The sequence below is a fragment of the Rhyacophila brunnea genome, unplaced genomic scaffold (genome assembly GCF_057557595.1).
Source record: "Rhyacophila brunnea isolate RB1 unplaced genomic scaffold, BYU_Rbru_1.0 scaffold_3, whole genome shotgun sequence".
NCBI classification, from domain to species: domain Eukaryota; kingdom Metazoa; phylum Arthropoda; class Insecta; order Trichoptera; family Rhyacophilidae; genus Rhyacophila; species Rhyacophila brunnea.
The window spans coordinates 44666251-44690304 of NW_028232965.1; the positions used below are offsets into that span (position 1 = coordinate 44666251).

The 24054-nt window shown below is 29.7% G+C and overlaps 1 protein-coding gene across 1 annotated transcript in view; it reads left to right on the forward strand.

Annotated features, from left to right (window-relative positions):
* Positions 1-24054, forward strand: part of LOC147068400 (potassium voltage-gated channel protein Shaw-like) — a 418216-nt gene that overhangs the window by 269867 nt on the left and 124295 nt on the right. The window contains exon 6 of the mRNA XM_085952982.1: positions 10460-10577. Within this exon, the coding sequence (XP_085809108.1) occupies positions 10460-10577 (118 nt within the window). The remainder of the gene's footprint in view (positions 1-10459; positions 10578-24054) is intronic.

Below are 24054 nucleotides of genomic sequence, written 5' to 3' on the forward strand. Positions count from 1 at the left end.
AATGACTGAAAAGATTGACAACATGTATGGTATAAGCCATCGTTTGTTCGGAAAAAAACTCTAAAATCAACTATTTTACGTATCTCAGGAGTAGGATTAAAATTTATTTATTTTGATGCGACTGTTTTATAAAAATATTCATCAGCATGGTTTGACTCAATAATTATAAGTTAGTTAACCTTTCGCTGCCGTGGAATAAAAGTTTGCCAATCGTAAAAAAAAGTTTTGCAATTTCAGTTGTCGAACGAAAAAAGGCACGTACTTTGAGTCGAATTATAGATAGGAGCGAGAGGGAGAGAGACGTTAAGCCCAGCATTTTGAATTGTAACGTTAAAATTAGTTGAAATCTCGAGAAACTTTTTTTTTTAATCTTGACCTCACAGCGACAAAGAAGCGTAAATAAAAAGAATATTTTTAACATGTATTACAAAGGGAATAATATAATATTTTTTTGCTCGGATAGGGATTGAGTTTTATCATTAATCAGAATAAATCATAATATGCACTACTTATTCGAATTAGTTTAATAATAATGATGTCTGGTTTTGTCCGCTTCAAATATACCTATATATTTATACTAACAAATTTTAAAGGCACAATTATTATTATTTGAAAATGTAAAAAATAATAAGATATCTTCATATCATTAATAAATAATACACAAGATTAAATAATGTAGCATTTTTATGTGTGTATTCAATTGGGATTTTTAAACCTTTAAAATCTTTTTTATTATTATTTGAATAAAATAATAGTTAAATGAAATATTCCTTTGGAATAAGCTTGACACTTGTTTATTTTCTAATTTCACACCGATTGATATCCGGTATATTAGTTTCAAAATTCTAAAATATGTGCTTTATACAATGTTTCATTATTTAGACAAACAATCACACAATTGAAAATTATGGTTCCCTGAAAAAATAAGCAAAGTAAAAGCACACAAGCCGCTAGTCTCTGTTTATATTTTCAAATAAAGCTGCCAACGCGTTTAATGCTAATTATTACATTATTAACAATTTACTTAATCTTGCATATAAATACGTAAAGCTTATAATATGATCACCTCCAGAAAACTATACTTTAGATTATTTAATAGTAGAAGTATAGTCTTTGTTAGTATATTCTTTACAATTATTATCAATTTTGACGAAAAACGCAAACAACATTATATAGCTACAAGAAAACTCATCATCTTACCAATACTCTCTATAGAGCATATTATAGTATTGAGTATTCTTATATAAATTATAATTATAACTATTGACTTTACAATTTGAATAAAGTAGCAATTTGGCCATTCTGTTCATTCAATTGCTACTTGCAATCGTCTAGAAAATTAATATTTCAAATTTACAATTACACATTCACACCACGTCTGAGAATATTTTTTTATTTTAAAACGAAATGAAAATGCCGGCGACTCTGGCGATTATTTTTAAACTGGGCGAAAGTTCGTCATTTTTTTATAAAGAAAAAATACATCAAACCTCCTTCATTTTGAATGATTAATGGCAGACTTGATCGGCCTTTGTTATCTTTATTTTTTAATTAATGACACTGTTTGTTAGCGTAATTGCTTAGTGGTATTTTGATAAAATGCCATATATTATTAAGAATAGATAAATATTGTCACTAGTAGATAGTTGAAAATAAAAAAAATATATATATTTAGGTGTATATTCTTCTTAATGTAACCAAAATATCTCAGGGCGCACCGCAGAACCATCTGGATTAACTAAATCGTACTTTGCAATAAACACCATCCAGAGTTGCTAACTTAACTGGACTTAGTTCCTACGTATTTTGACCATATTTTAAATTGTCTCATTTTGAGACACCACCTTTTTTCTGTAGATTTACTACCTGTTATATTACGTATTGTTATAATATGGATACTGTAGGCGACGCAATCTAAGTTGTCGATTTTAGTCTCTAAACGTAGAGGCCTATCTTAAGGAATTAAGGTTCGAATACATTATCATCACGATATGTGCTGTCACGTGCTGCCACAGTAAGCTTCCACTATGAAAAAATGTGATATACCATTTTTCTGTGTATTTAAAATGTTATGAAACTGATGCTCCCGTCCTGTAGCACATTTTGAACCTTTAAACGAATAATATCAGTAAGCAAAATCTGCAGAAATGGCCAGAACAACAATGAGATCACCTCACGCGTATCGCGCTACATCGTCAACCGCTTGACGCAATGAACTTTTTTTTTTATTATTTTTCGTATGCCTACACATTTTTTACTTACGTCAAAACGCTTAGGTACTCTTGGTTTTTATTTCTTTATGGATTTTATATGAAATTATTGTCTATGTCTGGTGTTTATATCTATTATCTATGGCCTGTTGGTTGGGTTCTGTTCAATATATTATTATCTATCGAGGGCTTAGAGTCAAACAACACTATCTACAAAAGTGCAACTTTACAGGAGAGCCAAAAAACGTTTTTTTTTAGTTTCTTGTAGCTCAACAAAGGAGATGTTTATTTAAAACATAATGTTCATATTTTATAATTTATTGTGTATTGTACATTTACCTTGCTTATGGTATTGTTAAAATTCATAGATATGGTTTTAAAAAAATATGAAAAATAGTTTTATGTGAAAGGTTACTCTTAGTGTCCTTTGACACTGAGTATGAATGTTCTTCACTTGAACCTAGTAACACTAACAGGTGATAACGTTTTCTGACATTAACATGTGTATAAATTCTCTCTACAGTTTTAAGTAAATAATGTTCGGCTGAATAATAACTAAAGTAATAAATTGATATACATGGGTACAAATTTTCATTAAAAATAAGTAAAACTCAATATTTTTTTATTAAATAATGTTTTATTAATTTTCTTCAAATTTATAAAAAGAAACACAATGTTATAGTCAGTTACGTTCCGTGTGGGTAGGCAGATTAAGCGTCGCTTAGGGGTGGCAGTTACTCTAAGGCCGGCAAATCGAGGAGAATCATTTAATGTATATAGATATAGTTAGGTACCTAATTATGAAAATATCTTTCCTTTAAAAAAAATCGGTTCACTGGTTGGAATCAATATGTATTAATTAACATACAAGGTTTGACAGGGCTGTAATTCTTTAGTCGGGTTCGCGATGTCTAGTTTACTTCTGCTGACCTTTGACATCCATGGTGACCAAAAACGGTAGGTGCAGATTTGCGAATAATTACAGTCTGACTTATTAAATAATAGTTAAAAGTAACAAAAATGTCCGACAGAATAATAAATCAACTTTAAATACGTATATTATTCTCTTGGCAAATGACGAACTTTATTGTTAACTCTATCGTACGAAACTGATAGCTGGTGTCAATGTAGATAGGTTTGCTTCGCTACGAACAACGCACAGTTCATGTTACCAACATTAGCATCAAAAAACACTAAGAGCGCATAAGACTCAAGCGTTGCAGTTTTAAACATATTTTGTTTGTGTCAAAAAAACTTTATCAGCTGCTGACGTTATTTGATAATTTGTTTTTTCTTGCGACAACAACGCTAACAGCTTATACAATCTTTTGATATTAAGCAATAGTAACTTTATGTAGTAAACGTTAAACTTTACTGGCGATTTAAGAAGAAACTAGAAAAAATTGACATAACGTTGTTTGACAATATTATGTAGCCGCAAATCTAAAGTATCGCTATCTAAAAAAAAACACTTTTTTGTAGATAACGTTGTTTGACTTTAACCCATCGCTATGCATGCGATATCGCAAGTAATTTTAGCGTACGAACATTAAGAAACTGTTAAAATTAATTGATAATACCATGATCAATGAATAATAATTTAATATACTAATAAATTAGAGTTGACACTTTCCATAATAGAATATATTATGGATATAGTGATCATTCAAAATATTCTGTGGAATAACAAAACTATAGACTAAATGTGTTGCCGTGTCAGCACATGACAACACGTGACGTAATCATAGTGTAATCGCAGCATTATACTCTGAGTATGGATACGCATCGCACTCTAATTTTATATTTTATAGGTTTAGATTTAATTTGATAGATTTGTATGCAATATTAATTATTACATTTTATTTGAATTAAATATTTTGTTTTAAAACTTTTACATACAGTTATAGCATGTTAACATCAGTTAAATTATTAAATAATTAATACTGTCGACTTTCTGAAATTTAAATTTAAGTTCATATTGATCTAAGCTTTATACTATTCCGCATGAATTGGTTTTAGTCTAAGCACTGTGCACATTAATATTTATTTAATACTTATTACTAATATACTAAATGAACATAATGTAACGTTCATGAAAAGGTATTATTCGCAATTATTGAACTTTCCAGCCATTAATTTGAGGCAAATTAAATTTTTCCACTTTTATACAATACTAATTGTATTGTATGTCATTATCAATCAAAGTAAGTTATAATGTTCGATCCTAAAGTGGTGCATATTATGGACATCTACATAGTGGAGATTTTAATAACAGATTTTTTACGAATATTACTTGTTGGCCCATTTGTTCAACATATTGAGTCTTTGCAATGGACCAAAAACAAATTGAGTCTCGTATTTATACAAAAATGACCGCTTTATCATCAGGCCAACGTGGATACATTACTAATATGTATTGATAAAATGTGGAAAAGATATTTAAAAAAAAAAAACACACAATAAATTGGATTGATCTGAGTTTCCCCATCTCCACCCGCCATGTATATGCAGCCGGGGTTTGTGCACGGCTGCCTACCATGACGCTATAAACGTATCAGAATGAAAAGATTTTAGTGCCACACTTCCTTGTTCCGAAGAAATGCTGCACGGGACTGATGTAGCCACCATGCACCTTAGTGCTTAAAGGAAAAGTTTTAGAAAATAAAAATAATTTTAACTTGCTCTGCCGTCATTTATCTTTAATGACATGACGTGTCCTCTGTACCCTGTACTGAAACTCTGCCAAAACAGAGGAGTCAGGAGTTGAAAGTGATGAATCTAAGGAGGGATCGGAATTATTCCGTCCTCCATATGACGCAGCAAATTTTTCGAATGCCTCAAAGTTGGGTTATTCGTTTAAACTATCGTCGCTTTCAACCAATAATTTAAAGGTTATGAAATTAGTAATAAAGCTTTTTTAAAACGTCATAACAGCCATTTTTTCTAATTCCCGCAAAATTGACATTTCTGTTCAGTATTGTTTGGAAAATCATTATGGAAAGATACATAGTTGTACAGCATATAATTGTTAATAATTGTTAAAAGTTATTACAACAATTATTATGAATCTATTCGAGCCACTTTCGGGTATTACGTCAAATTTATGGTTAAAATAATTGATTTACAAAACCTAATATTCATGAATTAATTGGAAAAATTGAGTCTAATGGTAATTTTTATGCCTCGTCAAAAACGTAAACACGGGTACTATTGAAAATATTGATGTTTATGAATCAAAGTATATATAAAAATCTAGAACAATCAATTAAGCATCATTTCCAAGATCTTGGTCTTTCTTATAGCACTATATGGAATATGCTTCATATAAAATACAGTTAACACAAGAACTTAAATTGAACGATCATTTTCAAAATGTTGCTGATTGGGCTTTAAATTAACTTGAAATAGACCCATTATTTTCATGAAAAACCGTCTTCAGCGGTGAAGCTCATTTTTGGTTAAATGACTTCGTAAATAAGTACTATTGTCGCATTTGGAGTAATGAAAACTCACATACTATTCCTAAAACACCTTAACAAAAATTAACATTTTGGCGTGGGTTATGGTCTGAAGGGATAATTGGACGGTATTTGTTTTAATAAAAATGGCAATGCCACTACTGCCAATAGAAAACGCTACGGAAATATGATTACTGATTTTTTTCTGGCATGAATTAGATTTTTATCAGGACGATATGCGGTTCCAACAAGATGGTGCAACATTCCATACATCTCGTGACACAATCAAATTATTAAGAGAAATCTTCAGTATATAATAATATATATCTCTTATTTGATAGCCCTTTACGATAAACACAATAAGATTTTTCCATTACGACTGATTACGGTTGCGGCATTATGTGTATTCTTATGAGTTTTGTGATTATTAACAATAGTAATATAATATTATGTATATTAAGACTCTTTTTATTTCTATAAAAAATATATTTTTAATATTTTAAGAGATCAAAATATTAACTAGTTATAATTTTTTTTATCAAAACTGACATAAGTTAATTTGCTTAAATTTAATCCGGACCTCAACATAAAACCTGCAACTATTCTATTAATGAACCATAGTTAAACACTCTGTTTAATTTATATTTATCTAATAATGTTTACATGCAAGATATTCGAATTATCTTCTTAGTTTAGTATTCGCAAGTCAAGTCTAGCTTTTATACGATCTCTTTAATACTAAACACGAGACTTGAATTCCCAAGAAACGGTTGTCTCCTACCAAAATGCAATCACAATTAGGCGACCGAGAAAATGCAAAGTAACTTTCAATGTGAGTTTCATGTTTCGCTTGTTAACACTCTGAGTACTTTCTGTAAGGGAACAAACGCGGTTCGGTGAGCTTACATAACTCTACATAATAATATTAGTATTGTTACTTTTAAAGTTTTTTGCAGTAGCTTGCCAAAGTATCTACATCCTTTACATTTTAAAGTTGCCATGCATTTTCTTATATTCACTTCGAGATACTGTTAAAGCGAAGCTTTTAATTTTTTAAATTCTTTAAGGTTTTTTTGTACCTACTACTTCAAATACTGTCAATATAAGTCCGTGTTGTACAACATAATTTAAATAACGCCCAATTTATTAATTTTCTAATTTTTCACAATCCGTAGTGGGCATAAGTGTTGTGATATAATGATATATTATAATATCTTATTAATTTAATTTAATAAAACACAATTTGTTTTTATAGTATTGTATTTTTATTTAATATCTGAACCAATTTTGTCCACCTAAGATGGACATTTTTAACTAACGAATAATCAACACAACAGGTATTTTATAATAAAAAAATTCGAAGAATGACAAATACAATCAATCAATACATTAAAGTATCATATCAAATAATACTATGTCAATAACACTTATGCGCCGCCTAGATGGCAGCGACTTGCTTGTGCGGTATAGACTTTTACAGCGCTTTTCGGTTTGTGCGAGCTTCCGTTTTCCCGTCCATACACATGGACTTCCCGATACAAATCGGTTTGCGCAGGTAAGCTTGTCGTAAATCATGAGCGTCTAGTCGGCACTGTAATTAAAATGAATACAATTGTTTATTAATATTTCATAATACCTCATTAAAAGGACACTAAAACCAAACATTGTTAATTACTAACATAACACAGAAATATAAAGCAATAAACACTTAGAATAACACATTTAATATATTATCACAAAATTAATTAAACAATATTTGATAACATGACACATTTGATTGATAATTAGTTTATAAAATTTACAATACAATAATTAATATATTATTACCACTTGATGGACAATTGAGCGAATAGAAGCAGTATTTTTATTCTAACAAAATTTTGAGTTATTTATTGAAAGTTATAAATAAAGCAATAAAAGAAAAAATATATGTTGTATAGACGAGACGTACATTTTATTATTTTTAATTTAATAGTTACATATCTGCTACTCAAATCACCCTCCACTTTGCATTACGTATATATATATATATTTGCACGATAGAACTTAGCATATAGAAAATTTGAATTTTGCCGTATTCAACGAAAAATTTGGTGATGAAGTACTTTATTTTCGACCGAAACAAATACCATTTTGAGCCGCGGTCTATTGCATCAAAATGACTATTATGAATCTCGAAAAAGTAGTTTGTTTTTTAAAAAGAATGACTGAGGAACCGCTTTTCAATTGGCAGAATTGAATTACTTCCAATAAACGTAATTAATCAAAAATGAATCGTACATTCATTAAAAATTCATAACACACACCCGTAAAACGAAAAATGTGTATGTTATATTTAAAAAAAACTGCTTTGTGACACATGTTTCGCTTAGATGACATTCATCATTAAAAATTTTACCTTCCCAATTCAAATAAAACTAGGTAAATATTCCCTTTCCTCTTTATATATCTTTTTTTCCCCAGCACACATTGTTAACGTAAATGTACATTTCGGTAGTCATACTTCACAAATCAATCTCTCAAATTTAATATTATTTATATTAAACATGTTACATTCTTATATCATGTGAACGATATTTGTTGAATTAAAAAAAAGTTTATTAAAATATTTTATACTATCATTTTAAAATTTAAACATAGTCGAATATGATGTTTTTGTAGTCAACTTCTTACAGCTAAAGTTTCTACATTCATCGTTGTCGTATTTCAACAATTTACATAAACACAACATAAGTTAATGTTAATGATCCCAACGACCTCATTTCATTGGCTGTATAATTGCTATAGTTTAATTACAATTTTATCTAATTGCTGCCATAAAAATGCACAATTATAAATAATTTCATAACCTTTCCATAGTAGCTCGCTAATCAGAGTTTCCATCTAAGTCAGAATTAGAATGTACTCCTTTCGTTTCAATGTATATTAATAGCATTACAAATTTATGTGTGCCAATTCGCTGTGTGGCGAATACTTGAGTCAAAGTATTTAAAACAATACCCCTTCCAAAAGCTCAAGTGGCGACAAAAGTGGTCTGTAGCAACGTAGAGCTTTGGCGTAGACGGCTCGACATGAATATGCATGATTTTGGCTCTACGTCAGCGTAGCAATCGTGTACTGCTTTAAGGTGTATTTCTGAAGAATATGTTAGCTTTGTTTTAATAACAGCTACCTATATTGCGTTCATTGTATGCTTCTGTTTGTAGCCATTTAGAAGTTTTCTTTCTCAATTTACATTCGAAGTATTGTGTTATGATGTAAATCAGATCAAAATATTGTTATTTAAGTTAATAAATAATAATAAATAATATTTTTTTCTGGTACCAATTTTGAAGCATTCATCACTTATTTAAACTAAATTATTATAAATGCTCTTTTTATATATATATTCTTGGATTTATGAAATCAAAATATTCAAAGATCATGTATGCTTTTAATACGCACTATTAATAATTGACCAAGTCAATAATTTTCAAGAGTCAAATAGGACAAAAAATATTTTGCCCACTTAAAGATACTTTATTGTTTGAATTATGATTGATTAATATAACAACCGTGTAATTATTTCAACTATCTCAATAATTATTAATAATAAACTTCTTACTAGGTATCTTACAAAAAATATCCATTACTACTGCAATGTCTGGGGGTATTTTTATATCTTGTTTTTGAATAATCTCATTTTTATATTTTTTTAAAGCGTTAAATAATAAGCAAATTTATTAGTACTTTTTAAAAATGCAATATAAAAAAAATGAAAACTTACATATTATTATTTGCAAATTTACTATTTCACGTAACATTTAATGTTTAATTGCACTAAATTAGTATATTTTTAGTTATACTAGTCAAGGACATTTTACTTAATCATGACACCATATAACCTTTCTTATTCTTTTAACTTCTCTTTTATATTATATTGAAGATAAATTTTTATAGAAAAAGGTTTTCTTCAAAATTTTAATCAGGTATATATTTACCATAATATCGAAGCCTTAAGATGCAAAAGGAGAAACCCACTAAAAATGTATATATAACTAATTATAATATAAATTAAATTTCTATCGAATACCATGATCTAACAGTATTAATTAATGGACAATGTTATTTAAAATTAATTGATTATTTTAATTTCATATAAAAGTTTACCATTTTTACTTAGGACATAATATACAATTAGAGTACTCTGAAAGGATAATAACATTATGTTGAAATTTACTGTGATAACTGATCATAAAGTAGATAGTAGGTACAATTAATATTACACTAGATAAATGTTTAATACTATCTTCATGAAATAACTCCACTGAATTCATGAAACTATTTATTGTCCATTTACGAGTTTACTCTCAAATTAAGTTGGTAGTTCATGAAAAGTTTAACTTACAAATAAACGAAAAAAATTGCGCAAAATTGTAAGCATATAAAAAATAATGATGAAAAATTTCAATACATAAATCAGAATCATTTCAATTTGATCCTTTAGACTAGATAGTCCTGAATACAGAAATATATTTTCAAGTACAAGGACGTAACAACAAAATTTTAAATAATCAAATAAATTTTATAATGTGATTTTCTTTATTTAAATTTAAAATAATATAGCTACCTTTTGGGGGATACTTGGAATACTCCCAGATCATATTGGGTATTGGATAAAATGTTTAAAGAAGTAATTTTGGGTTGATTGCTCAATAGCTACAGTAGTCAGAAGGCAGCGAGTAAAGTATTTTTTTTAATTTCAATTATGTAACGTTTAAAAATTATTAACAAAAAAAATTTTTTTTTCAGGACTGGCAAACTTCATTATCCAACGGATGTTTGTGGGCCCCTATTTGAGGAAGAGTTGGAGTTTTGGGGTCTGGATGCAAACCAAGTTGAACCTTGTTGCTGGATGACATACACACAGGTAAGTTTTGTTTTAAATACTGCATCAGTTGGCCCACTTGTATAAAAGTTTAGCCGAATACATCATAACATGTAACTTCAATAATTAAAAAAGTATCTGCCTTAAACAATATAAAATAAAAAATATAATGATGCATGTCAGTTGGTTTCAAAAACCCTCACAGTCAAATGTTCATACTATTCATAGTATTCATACAAATATATATGTAATCTTCAATCTAATATTGTTGACAGCTTAACAAGAAACCAAAATAATATAACGCGCCAAAGCACCATCAAAGTCATACCAGATAAGTCTGGTTTGACAGTATCTTATTGTTACTTTGTTTAGTTAGCCCTTGCTATTGTCATTTCGGATACCGGGCGATTTTAATAGTCTTTGGACAAATTTAAATTCAGTTTTGTCATAGTGAGTACATATAATAATAATATTGAGTGACATTACCATAATTGTTATATTATTTATAAAGATAAAAATATATTTAAATACACACAATACATATAAACGCATTGGTTGATAATGGCTACATGTATATTTTTGTGAGACTTCGCGAATCCAGTAAGTTATTGTTGCGGTGAGACCTGCAGATTTGGTGTTATACATCTTTTCTTGTCTGTCAAGTATTTTTGTCAATATATATTTCTTCGTATATGTACTATCTACCACCTCCTAACATAAGCAACTGAAAGAATGTAATTGCTTTAAAAGTCCGTTATGCGTCAATTACATTGAGCTACTTTACAAGCTGTTTGTTGGTGAATTTACAATATGCCTGCAAATTCGCCCAGTGTCATCATTGAACAAGCTAACAAGCAGATTATAAACAATCTACCGAGAAAAGTTGAAAGCCGGTCAACTTTACACGCTACACGCCGGCGTGTGGGCCTACTGCGTCTGCGCAGTAGAGCGTAGTAGCAATCTCCCTGTAAAAAACGAACTACGTTCTGTCAAAATATTCGCTGGTTTGTGGCTTCTCAGCGAATGGAAAGTTTTGTGTGTCATCATCACAATCACAGTAGCTGAATCGCCCACTTTTAAATTCGCCAACAAACAGCTCGTAAAGTAGCTCAATGGAATTGACGCATTTCTAACATATATATTTTTAAAGAATCGCCTTCAATTGACTTAAATAAATAGTACACATAAATTGAGCATGGCTATTTCATTTTTATATTGAAGATACCAAAACATAATTGAGAGTTTTGTACAACGGTAAACATCGATGTAATTCATGAATCTAGACAATTAACGCTTTCGCTGCTGAAGAGATAATGAGATTTTAATTGCCCCTTTTAAAATGCACGTTAATTACATCGATCGGCCGCCTGGCCATTACGCGCCGTGCGCGTCTTCCGCGTCCAAAGTATTAATGGGATACAGTCAATGCTTTTGCTCAACACTGCATACTTAGATAAAATGATACCTTATATTTTATTTTCTTCCGTACGACTTTGTATTATTATTATTATTTTAGCCATGTGATTAGTACTGATTGATGTATCGATTCATGAAAGTAATAATACACTTCCACTTGATGTAAAATTTACCTTCGTTTCTTAATATATTCGGTTCAAAAACTTATGTATATTTATTTTAATCCAGTACAAAAGTAAGCAAAAGCACTTATTCTTATCAAGCCTCCGAGCGCTCTCAAAATAACAGCAAAAATAAACAGAGCGAATGTAAAAAATCTGATATTACTTTTAATGGTTCCGTGCAGAATTTTTGCTAGAACAGTTGCGCAAAAAGAATATTTAATCAGGAGCACTTTCTACTGAAACGCGTTATTACCTTTTCCGCAAAACAAAACGTTTTCAATTTTTAATAAACTACCGACAACAAAAAAACTTTTCAAAATATTCGCAAAAAAAAGTTTGACGCGGCGAGCGCAAAGCGCGATTGTTTACCTCAGTTTCCTGAGAAACCCCTACCTTTGAGGCCATTTCAAATAATTGTCCCACATCTTTGTACTATGCAAATACTCATAGACGCGCTCTCGCTTTTTTTAAACTTCAACATTCTTTCATTTTATCTTTTCTACTTAGACGTGTTTTTTCCTATATTTAACGCTAATCTAATATAAAAGAGAAAATATTTCCACAGTATACATCTTAACAAAATAGTCATATAACACATTCAATTATAATATCTTCACGAATATAACATAGAAGTCGTAATTTTAAACGGTTTTAAGAAAGCAATGGATAAGAAAGCAGACAAAAGTGCGCGTTGTGGTAGAGGTATGACATATTAATGTCGTTTTATTCTTAATTCCCGAACAAAATTAATTATATTAATATCATATAAAATATTTTATGCAACTAAAAAAATTATGACATTATAAATACATTAATATCTTACCTACAAAACTTTATTTATTAAGCCCCTAACTAACTTTATATTTATAATTTTGAACTATATACCTACAAAAAGAGCACGGTTTACGTTAATCTATTTATGCAATGTACTTAAAACTCCAGTAGAGTTCAAGTATATTATGTTTAATTAAATATGTCAATTTACTCATTTTAATTACATAAATAAAACTAAAAATGTATCTTTTATATGTACGTAAATTTATCAAATTCTGCGTGCTTGTTATTATTTCATTTCTACTACTAACTAAACTATTGTTATTGGGCCTCATAGACTACTGTAGTATTATAAATTATATGATATATAATAGGTATATATATATACTCAAGTTAGGAAAACTAAATAAATCAAAAAAGCGGGCTAGAAAAAAAATTTTACTTCACAATTCAATGTTAAAAATACGGCAGGTACCTATCTTCTTGCAATTAAGGTTGCGATTGCTTGTTACTAGTAAAAATGATTACTAACAGTGAACAAGGTCACATGAGTTGTATACTTTTTAAATATTTTCAGCTTCATAATAGAGTTGTATCACTTATTGAAAATAGGACAACATAAAAATACTTTTTAGCATCTAGTAACTGGTAGCCGATTTGTTTTTTGTTATATTAAATATTTTTATTTATCACATGCACTACCACAGTTGCATCTGTATCGTTTCTACAAAATCTGTAATAACATAAATCTAATAAAAAGAAAATATATTTTATTTACCCATTTAAGAGGTTGAATTATAGTCATTCAACGGCATAAGTCTTATTAGGGTGTTTTATAAGAAAATCTTTTTCCTATCTTTATTACTCGAACATCCGGCCTGAAAAAGACTGTCAACGAGCATTTCTTCAGTGAGATTATTGGCCATTTATCAGGGGTGGCGTTACGTTTTTTTTATTTATTTATTTACACACTCATTATAAAACAAATCTTTTCCAATTCATTACTACATAATTTTGGAGGATATTTTAATTTATCCATGTTTTGTTTAATTACCAAAATGTAATAATGATAATAATAAATATACTTTTTTTTAATCGATAGCCATTTCGGTGTTACATCATAAAATTAAAACCTATGATTTCAATGCATAACATAACGATTGGCAAAACACATCATTAAATTCAATAATGCTATCCTTTTTTCCATCATACTTTCTCATTCGTATAGAACATATTGACTTATCTTCACATTTATTGATTATTAAATTAAATAACATATTTGACAGTTGGTTGATGTTTTTATATTGCGGATGTCAAACGTTCCAACAAAAACCGAATCATTTTGTAATTTTAATGACTACTACAAACAATTTCTATATAATCCATAAAATACAGATTTATAATAAATTCGATAAGTAAAAATCTATTTATTCTATATATGTATTCACATAAAAACTTTAACTACATAATATTATGTTAAATAATATAAGTATTCTAGTTAGCTTAACGCATTTACTGAATATGTCAATAATAATGTTGGCACTGTAGAAGAATAGGTCAAATACATGAATGCGAATTTAAACATAACGTGTGCTGACATAATGTCGTTTGACTTATAAGTAAAGATATAGGCATAATTTTCAAAAGTAATAATTGAGCAATAAAATCATTTAATAGCCAGACGAACATACAAAACACAAAAAAAAACTTACTGACTAACAGAAAGGATTGGCTTTATAAGACTTTAATTACTTTCCAATCATAAGTCTACCAGTCAATATTTAGATCAATTCAATTAAAATATCAATCGTAAATTATCAAATTCATTCTAATCCTTCCGTTTATGACAGTGTACAGTGTAACTTGGATCAATAATAATTATTCCAGAATAAAGAAATATGTTTGACTCAAGAGTCAATAGAACAAAGTATCTCTTCATATATATATACCCTTATTGCAATGTAGATTTTTCAACCAATTATAATAATATTAGTATATATCCATCAAGCGGACGATAGAATTGTCATAAATTTGATTAACAATCACAAATAACATTATAACGAAAATAACTACACAATGCTTTAATTAAATATTGTTTGTGTTAAATATAAAAAAATTAAATGTGGAATAAGTGTGGAAAATATGTACGAATAATCTGCATATATTATTCTATTGGTCACGTTACTGTAACAAAAATATCTTGTGATCGAATCAGTTGAATGCTATTTTTATCAAAGGAAACTTCCGATGTTGGTTGCGTTACGCACGATTTTTCGGAAAATAAATCTTAGTTTTTTGCTTTTCCTAACAACTTTCTCCTGACTTAGTTTATCTAATCTCTGTGCCACCCTAAATTAGATTTATTCATATGATAAAAGTAGATTTCGGTAATTTTATCTGCCATTTATCAGTGATATATTTTCTTTTATATTATAAAAGTAATAATCGAGTAATAATTAAGGAACAATGGCAAAAATAAACTGTTCTCCGTTAAGTAATTTGAGTAAAATATTTAAAGACTCTTTCAATACGGTTGTAGTCATATTGTAAAATATAATAATATGAGAATTTAAAGAAATAACATCTTGAGTGGTAGATATGAGATAATCTTATTGTTATTCGTATTCTTCTTTGGGTCTCATAGCCCTATTATTATACCAACAACATTAAGGGTAGGGGTACCATATAAAAGTGTAACATGAATATTTTGGCATATTTTAAGGATATAGATCTAAAAAACTGTAGGAAAGATACTGGTGGCATTATAATTCTCTATCCTTTCTCATGATTCTAGATTCTTTTCAACATTATTATATTATAATGTTCATATAAAATATTTGTATTCGATTAAATAATACGTCTTCGCTCTATTACGAGTATACTTGCGTACATCACTTTTTCAAATTATTCTTTTTTCAAATGTTGTACTATTATATTATTATTATTTTTTTATTTTTTTTTCCAACCATATCCGATCCTAACAGGATCATATGGGCCTCCACAGAATAGAGGTTTGTATTAACAGATTTTGTTTTTTACGAGAAATGGATGTCAGCCACTTGCTCAACCTATTAGGTCCATACCCTGACTCACACATTAATTGAAAAACAATATGTGTACTTGCCAGACCCAGGATTTGAATCTGGGACCCACGGCATGATAGTCCAACGCATAAGCCGCGCGGCCACCGTCGGCGTCTAATATTATTATTATTACTGTTGATTATTTTATGAAAATATTCTATTCAGTTTAAAAAGAATAGAAAACTATGGATATGATTACTATAGTGTTCACAATAACCAAGGATTGTATAATATGAAAAGAGGTGACTTCTAATTAATATGAATTTGAAAAATAATTTGAATGGAATGTTTGGTATTGATGATTCGTGAAATATATGGAAAATAGAAGTATCTACCAATATACATATATAATATCAAAGTATCTTTAAAATATTAATAGTTTATAACACGTGTCATTGCTGGTCTTCAACTGCGTTGAAAGGCAACGGAAGTAAACTAGACATCGCGTAACCCGACAAAAATACAGTCCTGGGAAACCTTTTATGTTAATTTATACATGTTGTTTTCACTTTTAATACCGAGTATATCGGTATGGTCAGATTTTTGAAACCGGTATTTTGGTATCGAAAAATACTGGGTATTACCGATAGTACCGCTATCTCAATCTCTAGCTCCAGCTTCAATTCTCGGTGAGGCTACATATGTGATTTTCTCATAGCCTGAGTGTGTCAGCAATATTTCTACTACTGTAACATTTCTTCACTACATTACTGTCATTATTGTAGTATTCAACATCATATAATAATATGAACTAACCTACTCAAAGTATATCTTTAAAAACTTCTATTTGACTTCTTTTGATGGAAAATATTTTGCAGTATATAAGTTATTGTCAAGTAGTTATAAAAAACGACTACATAACGTTTATTACTTTTTGTTTTTAACAATTATTAATTAAAACCGATATTTAGGTATTTACTCTAATTCTCTACTGAGAATGAAAACAAATAATTACCTTTTGAAACAAATGTCTTAAATTCCCATACATAATATAATAAATACAAAAAATAAGGAATATTATGTTGTTCAGTTTACAACCAATTGTTACTATTGACTACACAAAAGGATTTTTGATAACGACTATTGGTGTAGATGTAAATGCTTAAAGTAATGTAGCGTAAAGATACGGTGATAATATATGCCACGTTTTTTTCCGTTTTATTAAGTATGCATATCAATAAGACGGAAGATAATGTCATCTAATAAACGATAATTGCGTGTCTGAGAATCAGATTTATGAAATCCATTCCTCGTAATGATTAATCCAAATTCCTTCCGCACAGTTGGCTGATCCAGTCAATCTGCTCGCTCCAGCGGGGCGACACTTTAAGATTTTTCCAAAGAAACGGAATAAGTTAACACTCGAACGCACACTTTGATGACTGCTCCATTCGGGGCGATGTTCTTCTTTGTCCTCTTAGCTCAGTCAACCGTCCCTAACGTGTTAAAATGTATTCTTTCGCTATCTCTTGCCGAGTAGAATACAATTTGCGAGCGCCACTCAGGAATTACCTCTTTTAATATGATTAGGCCTTAATAAAAGTGGATGTAACGCCAGGGTGCAATAGACGCATACGATACTCGTATGAGTCTGCCAGCGGATATGCCAGCATTTTCTCGCTTATTTCTATTTTATTTTACTATTTTTTTAACATTGGAATTACATTGTACCTAATTGAGTATTATTTTGAAGACTTTGAATACAACGTTCAAATCTTATAAGTGAATCACCCACACTCAAATGCACGACAAGAAATGTGTTGGTATGTTTCTGGTAACACCATGGTACAACAATAAAATGTATAATATTCGTTACGTTATGGTATTTGCCCCAAAATTTATATATTATATTGAGTACTAGTGTACTAGTACGCGACTTAATCGTCGAGCTATAGCGCCGTGGGTCCTAGGTTCGAATCTTGGCTCTGGCAAGTACACATATTGCTTTTCAATTTCTGTATGAGTCAGAGTATGGACCTGATATGTTTCCCATTCGCTGCGGACCTTTTAATTAATATTCGATTACCACATTTAAATAACATGCTAATTATATCTAATGGCCACCTGATGGTCAACGCACCAGTTGCGTTGGACGCAGCGAATGACAAATGGCTGCCATCAATTTCTCGTAAAAATGAAATCTGATAATACAAAGCTCCACCCTGTGGAGGCCCATATGATCTTATTAGGATCGGACATGGTCGGGAAAAAATAACTAGTGGAAGGAAAACAAGTTTTCGATAAAATACAGTTTTGTTTTTAATGTGGCGTACGTTTCTTCTCTTCTTTCGATCTACCAGTTGTAAACGACGAAAAAAACTGAAATTCAGCATAATGATAAGAATCTAAGTACCAAAATTAAAAATAATTTATGCTATACAGTGACCTTCAAAGTTATGGTTAAATCATATATATAACAGTAGTTCTACTATACTAATACGTTGGTACCTAGCTGTTTGATCATTATCGTTATCATTGTCTATTAACAAATATCTGGCAGCATAGTTGAACATGGTTTATAATTATGCGAAAACTTTATTTACAAATGGATTCGGCATTTTAATTTTATTGATTGATTGACACCATTTAAAAGCTATTTTCTAAGGAATAACTGTATCTAAACCTACCCAATCGAATATATCAATGATTTGACAATACTTAACCAAAAGCTTATTTCAAATATTATCAGCTTTTCTATCAAATTAATACCTAAAATATAACATAATGTTATATTGTCGTACGTGTATATTGTGGTTTTACTAATGCAATATTAAACTATTACTAATTTATAGTTTGCGGGTAAACATATTAAACCTCTATTAAATCGTGCTTGATTTTCACCACTAAAATCTACATATAATATTATATTATTCTATAATGAATAATTTAAATAGTATCTTCAATTATCTATGATATTAAATATTCCATATTATTATAGGATACATACCTATTACATATTACAATGTTAAAATACAGTTTATATTTCTGAAATTAAATCAATAATCCTCCTTGACATACATGACCGTGACAAACTTTCTCTAATAGATTTAACGTTCTATTTTTTTTAAATATTGAATAAGTACCTCATTTAAATGAAAGGCGAGTGTTGTTAGAATACTAACCTTATAATTCTATCTAGGTCTCTTAGTTAACCGTATAGAATTTTAATTAATTAAAATTAACCGTCAGTAACATCCCGTAGCGTATGTAGGCCATGCGATGCTTAGGATGGCAAATGAAGGAACATAATACAACAGGAAATACGATCACCGCAGTGGCTGTTTTCCATGAAGTGAACGATACGATCTCTTCGTTAGAAAGTACCGACATCTTAGTTTTTCACCATCACAAGGGGGTATCCTTATTTATCAACACCTCTGTAGTCTGTTTGAGAGTATATTTTTATAGACATAATCCTATCGACATCACTAACCATTGGTGTTCATTGAATACAAATAATCTCCCTTCGCCACCACCTGGTGACCACAGATTCAGCTTAAAATCTATGTCTCCACTCAGGGGCAGCTCTACCTTGAGGGTTGATAGGGACCATCCCCACATCGTTATCATGTCAAAAATACATGGCTGATATTTTGATCATTGACATAATATACCTACTTAATTACATGATTAAATGAATTATTTGATTTAATTTATCTATCTAAACCCGTCGCAATTTTATAGAGATATTTATTATTATTATACAAATAAATACAGTAATGATTGTAAATTATGTAATAACATAATGATGATAACGAGGTATTAAAATAATTAATTAAATTAAATACGCCCTATTTCACAGCTACACTTATGTACAAATTAAGATAGCTGTGGCTTCTATTTCCACTCTTATCCCGTCGCTGTGGTACAAATCTTGTTCTACAAAGTATGTGAATGCATTATCGTTAGTATACGGCATCCGCAAACTGGGCAGCGAATCAAATAACCCCATGGTGAGTAAAAACGCTCGCTGTATATCGTTGTTCAAAACTGATAATTTATTATAAGTCTATAATAATTATTATTATTAATTATTGATATTTTTAAGCACGCATTTTATTTATTCTGAAAAATTACTCATTTCCTCATTAATAAAAATAAATCATATTATTATAAGTAGCTTGGTATATAATGTATAATATGAGAAAGTAGAAATGTATGTATATTTAATAATGAATTGCTAAACCCTACCACCTAAAACGTCGTCGTGACGACGGTGTCTGCACTATTTTCTTCATAATATTATTATTTTTCTAAATAAACGTGGGTTTAGTTGAATTTTCCATTCATAGATGTCACGGTTTGCATATAATCTTCCCTAAGTATTTTGTGTTGCCGCATATTCTACTTAGGAAGTGTGATAGCGTCTGGCCCCAAAACATCACCGCTTCTATTGCACATTATCCTTTGTCTTAGGTATGTTAATGCAACTCTTTAACTTTACAATTAGTGGAAACATTTCCGTTAGTGTATTTTCGTGTAAGTTTCCATTTAGAGAGAAAATTATGTTACGTGCATTTGATAAAATTTCTTTTTCTCTGTGTTGCTATTTTTCAATTAGTAACAGTTAATATATATATATATATATATAACTGTCAACTGTAAGCAGATTTAAATATTTAACATAATCATCATTAATTAAAGCGTGTTCTTTGTTAATTTCATTTAAACTTTCATGTCGGGGTCACCATTTATCGTTATAAAAAATTGTTTGAAATTGTTAACCTCACATCGACAACAATTTTATCTGATAGAAACTTTGATATTAATACACTGAGGCATGTAGTTTTTTCTTCTTTATTGTATGCACTACCAACTGAGAACTGCTACATTTTTGGTTTTGATATACTTGGATAATTTTAGTTTAATAATATCTTATTACGTTCGTATTTCAATAGTTGCAGGAAAATACTATTTGTTTTGAACGAGTATTCGTTTGCGAGTTTACTTATCGAGTGTTTGGTTATCGACTGAGAATAATGTATCTCTCTTTTCACCACTAGGTGTCTCTACAGTTTATAGACTATATTATTATATCGGTACTGTGATGGCAGACGGTTATAATTGCAGTTTTTTCACTCTTTTCTTTCTATTATATTTCTTTTGACTTTATTGTTCTCAAAGTAATGTTAAAAGAACATCTGACCAAATGTGAAAAAAGTGGATATGGCAAAAAGATATATCTGTTAAAAATGCAAGATAACAGTAACAAACACCTCAGTCTTTTTAAAATGATTAAAGGTTTATATCGGAATGCTAATTCTGTTTATTTTGGTTTAAAATACTTCAAAATATCTTATAAACTAACTTCTCAGACTGATTTCAAAACGTTGTTGTGTAAACAGCAGTTATAACCGTTTGCCATTACAATACCGATATGTGCCAATAAAATAAAGCTAAATTTTGATCTTAAAAGGTTCTGAATATTACACTTATTACAATTTATTCATCACGAGTATATTAATTTAGTAGTAAGTTTGCAGTGGTAGGCAGGTTAGTGAGGAGAAGTCTGGAGAAGAAGGAGACGCGCGCCCAGATCCAACCGTAGTATATAATATCATTGATTATGTACCTATTGATCTTAATAAACTACTGGTAATAGGCAATTTATATATATATATATCACTTATTTTCAAACATTAAAAATCCGGATGGCAGCGCCACCTGTCAATATTCTTAGATGTGGCTTTGTTCTGCAACATAAACTATTTTGATCAAAACTTGCAGACCATTTTATTACAGTTTTACCGTTCCGTAAATCTGTCATAAATTAATTATAATGTATTTTAATACTTTCTATAAACACTCGATATGCTATTACTGAGCTTCCTATATTTTTTTTATTTCACTACATGATTAGAATATAATAATTTAGTGTTTACGTTTACTTTCTCTCCCACCTTAAAATTTTATTGTTAATGCTATCGACTGATTGTACTTGGCGAAATTTGAATTTAAATCCATTAGAATTTAAAATTTTAATATGTTTTCTCACTGTCTCGCTCTATAACTACTACTCTAGCTCTACAACTATAATATACGGTAATACCGATATAATTTTTTAAATAATATGCCTACAGCTAGGATGGTAAACTATGACCTACGTGTTACCGAGCTGCACTTACCCCTGAATATTATTATCTCAATTCAACTTAATGGATAATTCTTTTTTTTTAATAATACAAGCTGTTTGAATACTTATCAATCACAGTCGACTACATAGTTTGTACATCAAATATACTTATAAAAATATATTAATAAAATGCTAGCAATTCTCAGTTATTGGTTACATATGTGTTTAATCACATGACCACAGTTTATCGGTATCAAAAGAAACATGAACACTTGGGTAAAAAAAATACTATGACATAAAATACTATCTAAAAACAAACTAAACTTCTTTTTTGAAATATAGTTTGTTATCCCTTTGATTGTAAGTAAGGCTATTATAAAAAAGTTATTAACATTTACTATGAATTAAAAGTTTCGCAGTTCCAGAGAAAATAATGATTTGAACTGTCCAAGTTTGAGAGCGTTATATCAATATTGAACGAATCCAATTATTTTAAAATCAAATTTCCATCCACGCTTAGGTATTGCAGGCTTGGAAGTGCACAAAACCGATTTGAAAGTTCATCCTTGCAGCGCTAATGATCGTTGTTAGGAAATGAAAAACTTCCACTCGTGGTATTCTTTTTTATAAATCCACTGACAATTTTTGAAAGCTTATCGTGCCATATTAAAATGAAGTTGCCGTGTTTTCAACCCTAAGTCGACATTCTGTAATGCAAATTAGATTGACCTCGCGTCTAACCTAATCATATCTCACAATATCAAATAAATAAATCTACTATATATTACTATCATTGTACACGATTATGTACATTATATAGGTACATATTACAAACACAAACCATTTCAAAGCCAATTCCCAATATATCAATTCACGCAATAGCTGAAACTCATCAGAGAAAAGTATATTTCATTTAATATTTGTAATATAATATGAAAGTCAACATTTTTTTCTTCGTCTTCTTTATTGTCCTGTATACACTTATGTGGATCGTATAAACACTACGATATGCCTCTAATATCCACTATTGCTTGTGACTCTTTCGAGGCATCTTCATCACGTGATTAAGCCCGTATCCGGAAATTTGTACGTAAACAGTTCACCGCAGGACACTTATTCGTGCGCCGCAGTACGTGAAACATGAGTTCGTGTAACATTTAATCAAATGACGAGTTCTTCGTTGAACATTTCACCATGGAGTATATTTTTACGTATGCTACAACATGTGGAGATGTCTTTATTACGTTAGGTTAGGTTAGGTTAGGGTTAATCTAATTGGAACAGTACTATTTGACAATCGCCGCATTTTGTAAGATACGTACAAATGTATTCTACGGTGAAAACTTCAACGAAGAACTCGTCATTTGATAAAATGTTATACGAACTCATGTTTTACGTACTGCGGCGCACGAATAAGTGTCCCACGATGAACTGCCGATTGAGCCAGGTCTAAAATTCTATCTCCATATTAGATATGACGAGACGCTTCCAGATTTCTTGTCTTATCTCTTCTTGTATATGAAAAAGTCATAAATTCAATATCGCTTCTGTAAATATCTTTTCTCAAAACTTAGTTCACGATCGCTCTGAATCTATCTGACTATTTACGGTAATGATACAGAATAAGCACATTCAACAGGCAGCATCTGGTTCTATCTGAGTACATACTAGATATGTTTCATTGAGTTGAATATTACTCCATCCTTTCTCTTTCAAAAAATGAGTTCTCCTTGCAATGTTCCATATATATATAAGCAATTCATTAATTTAAAAGTACTTAACAATAAGCTACATCAATAAAAATTTGACTACTATTTATTCATTTCAAAAAAATCCATATTCAAATAATGCATAAAATATGTTAGTAACATATTATTATAATAATATACCTAAAAACATTATTACCCATTCATGTTTTTATAGTATTAACTATTTCATTACATTCATTAAAATTTTCACTAACGAGCATAAATCGTGTTCAGTTTTCATTAACGATGAAATGAACACAC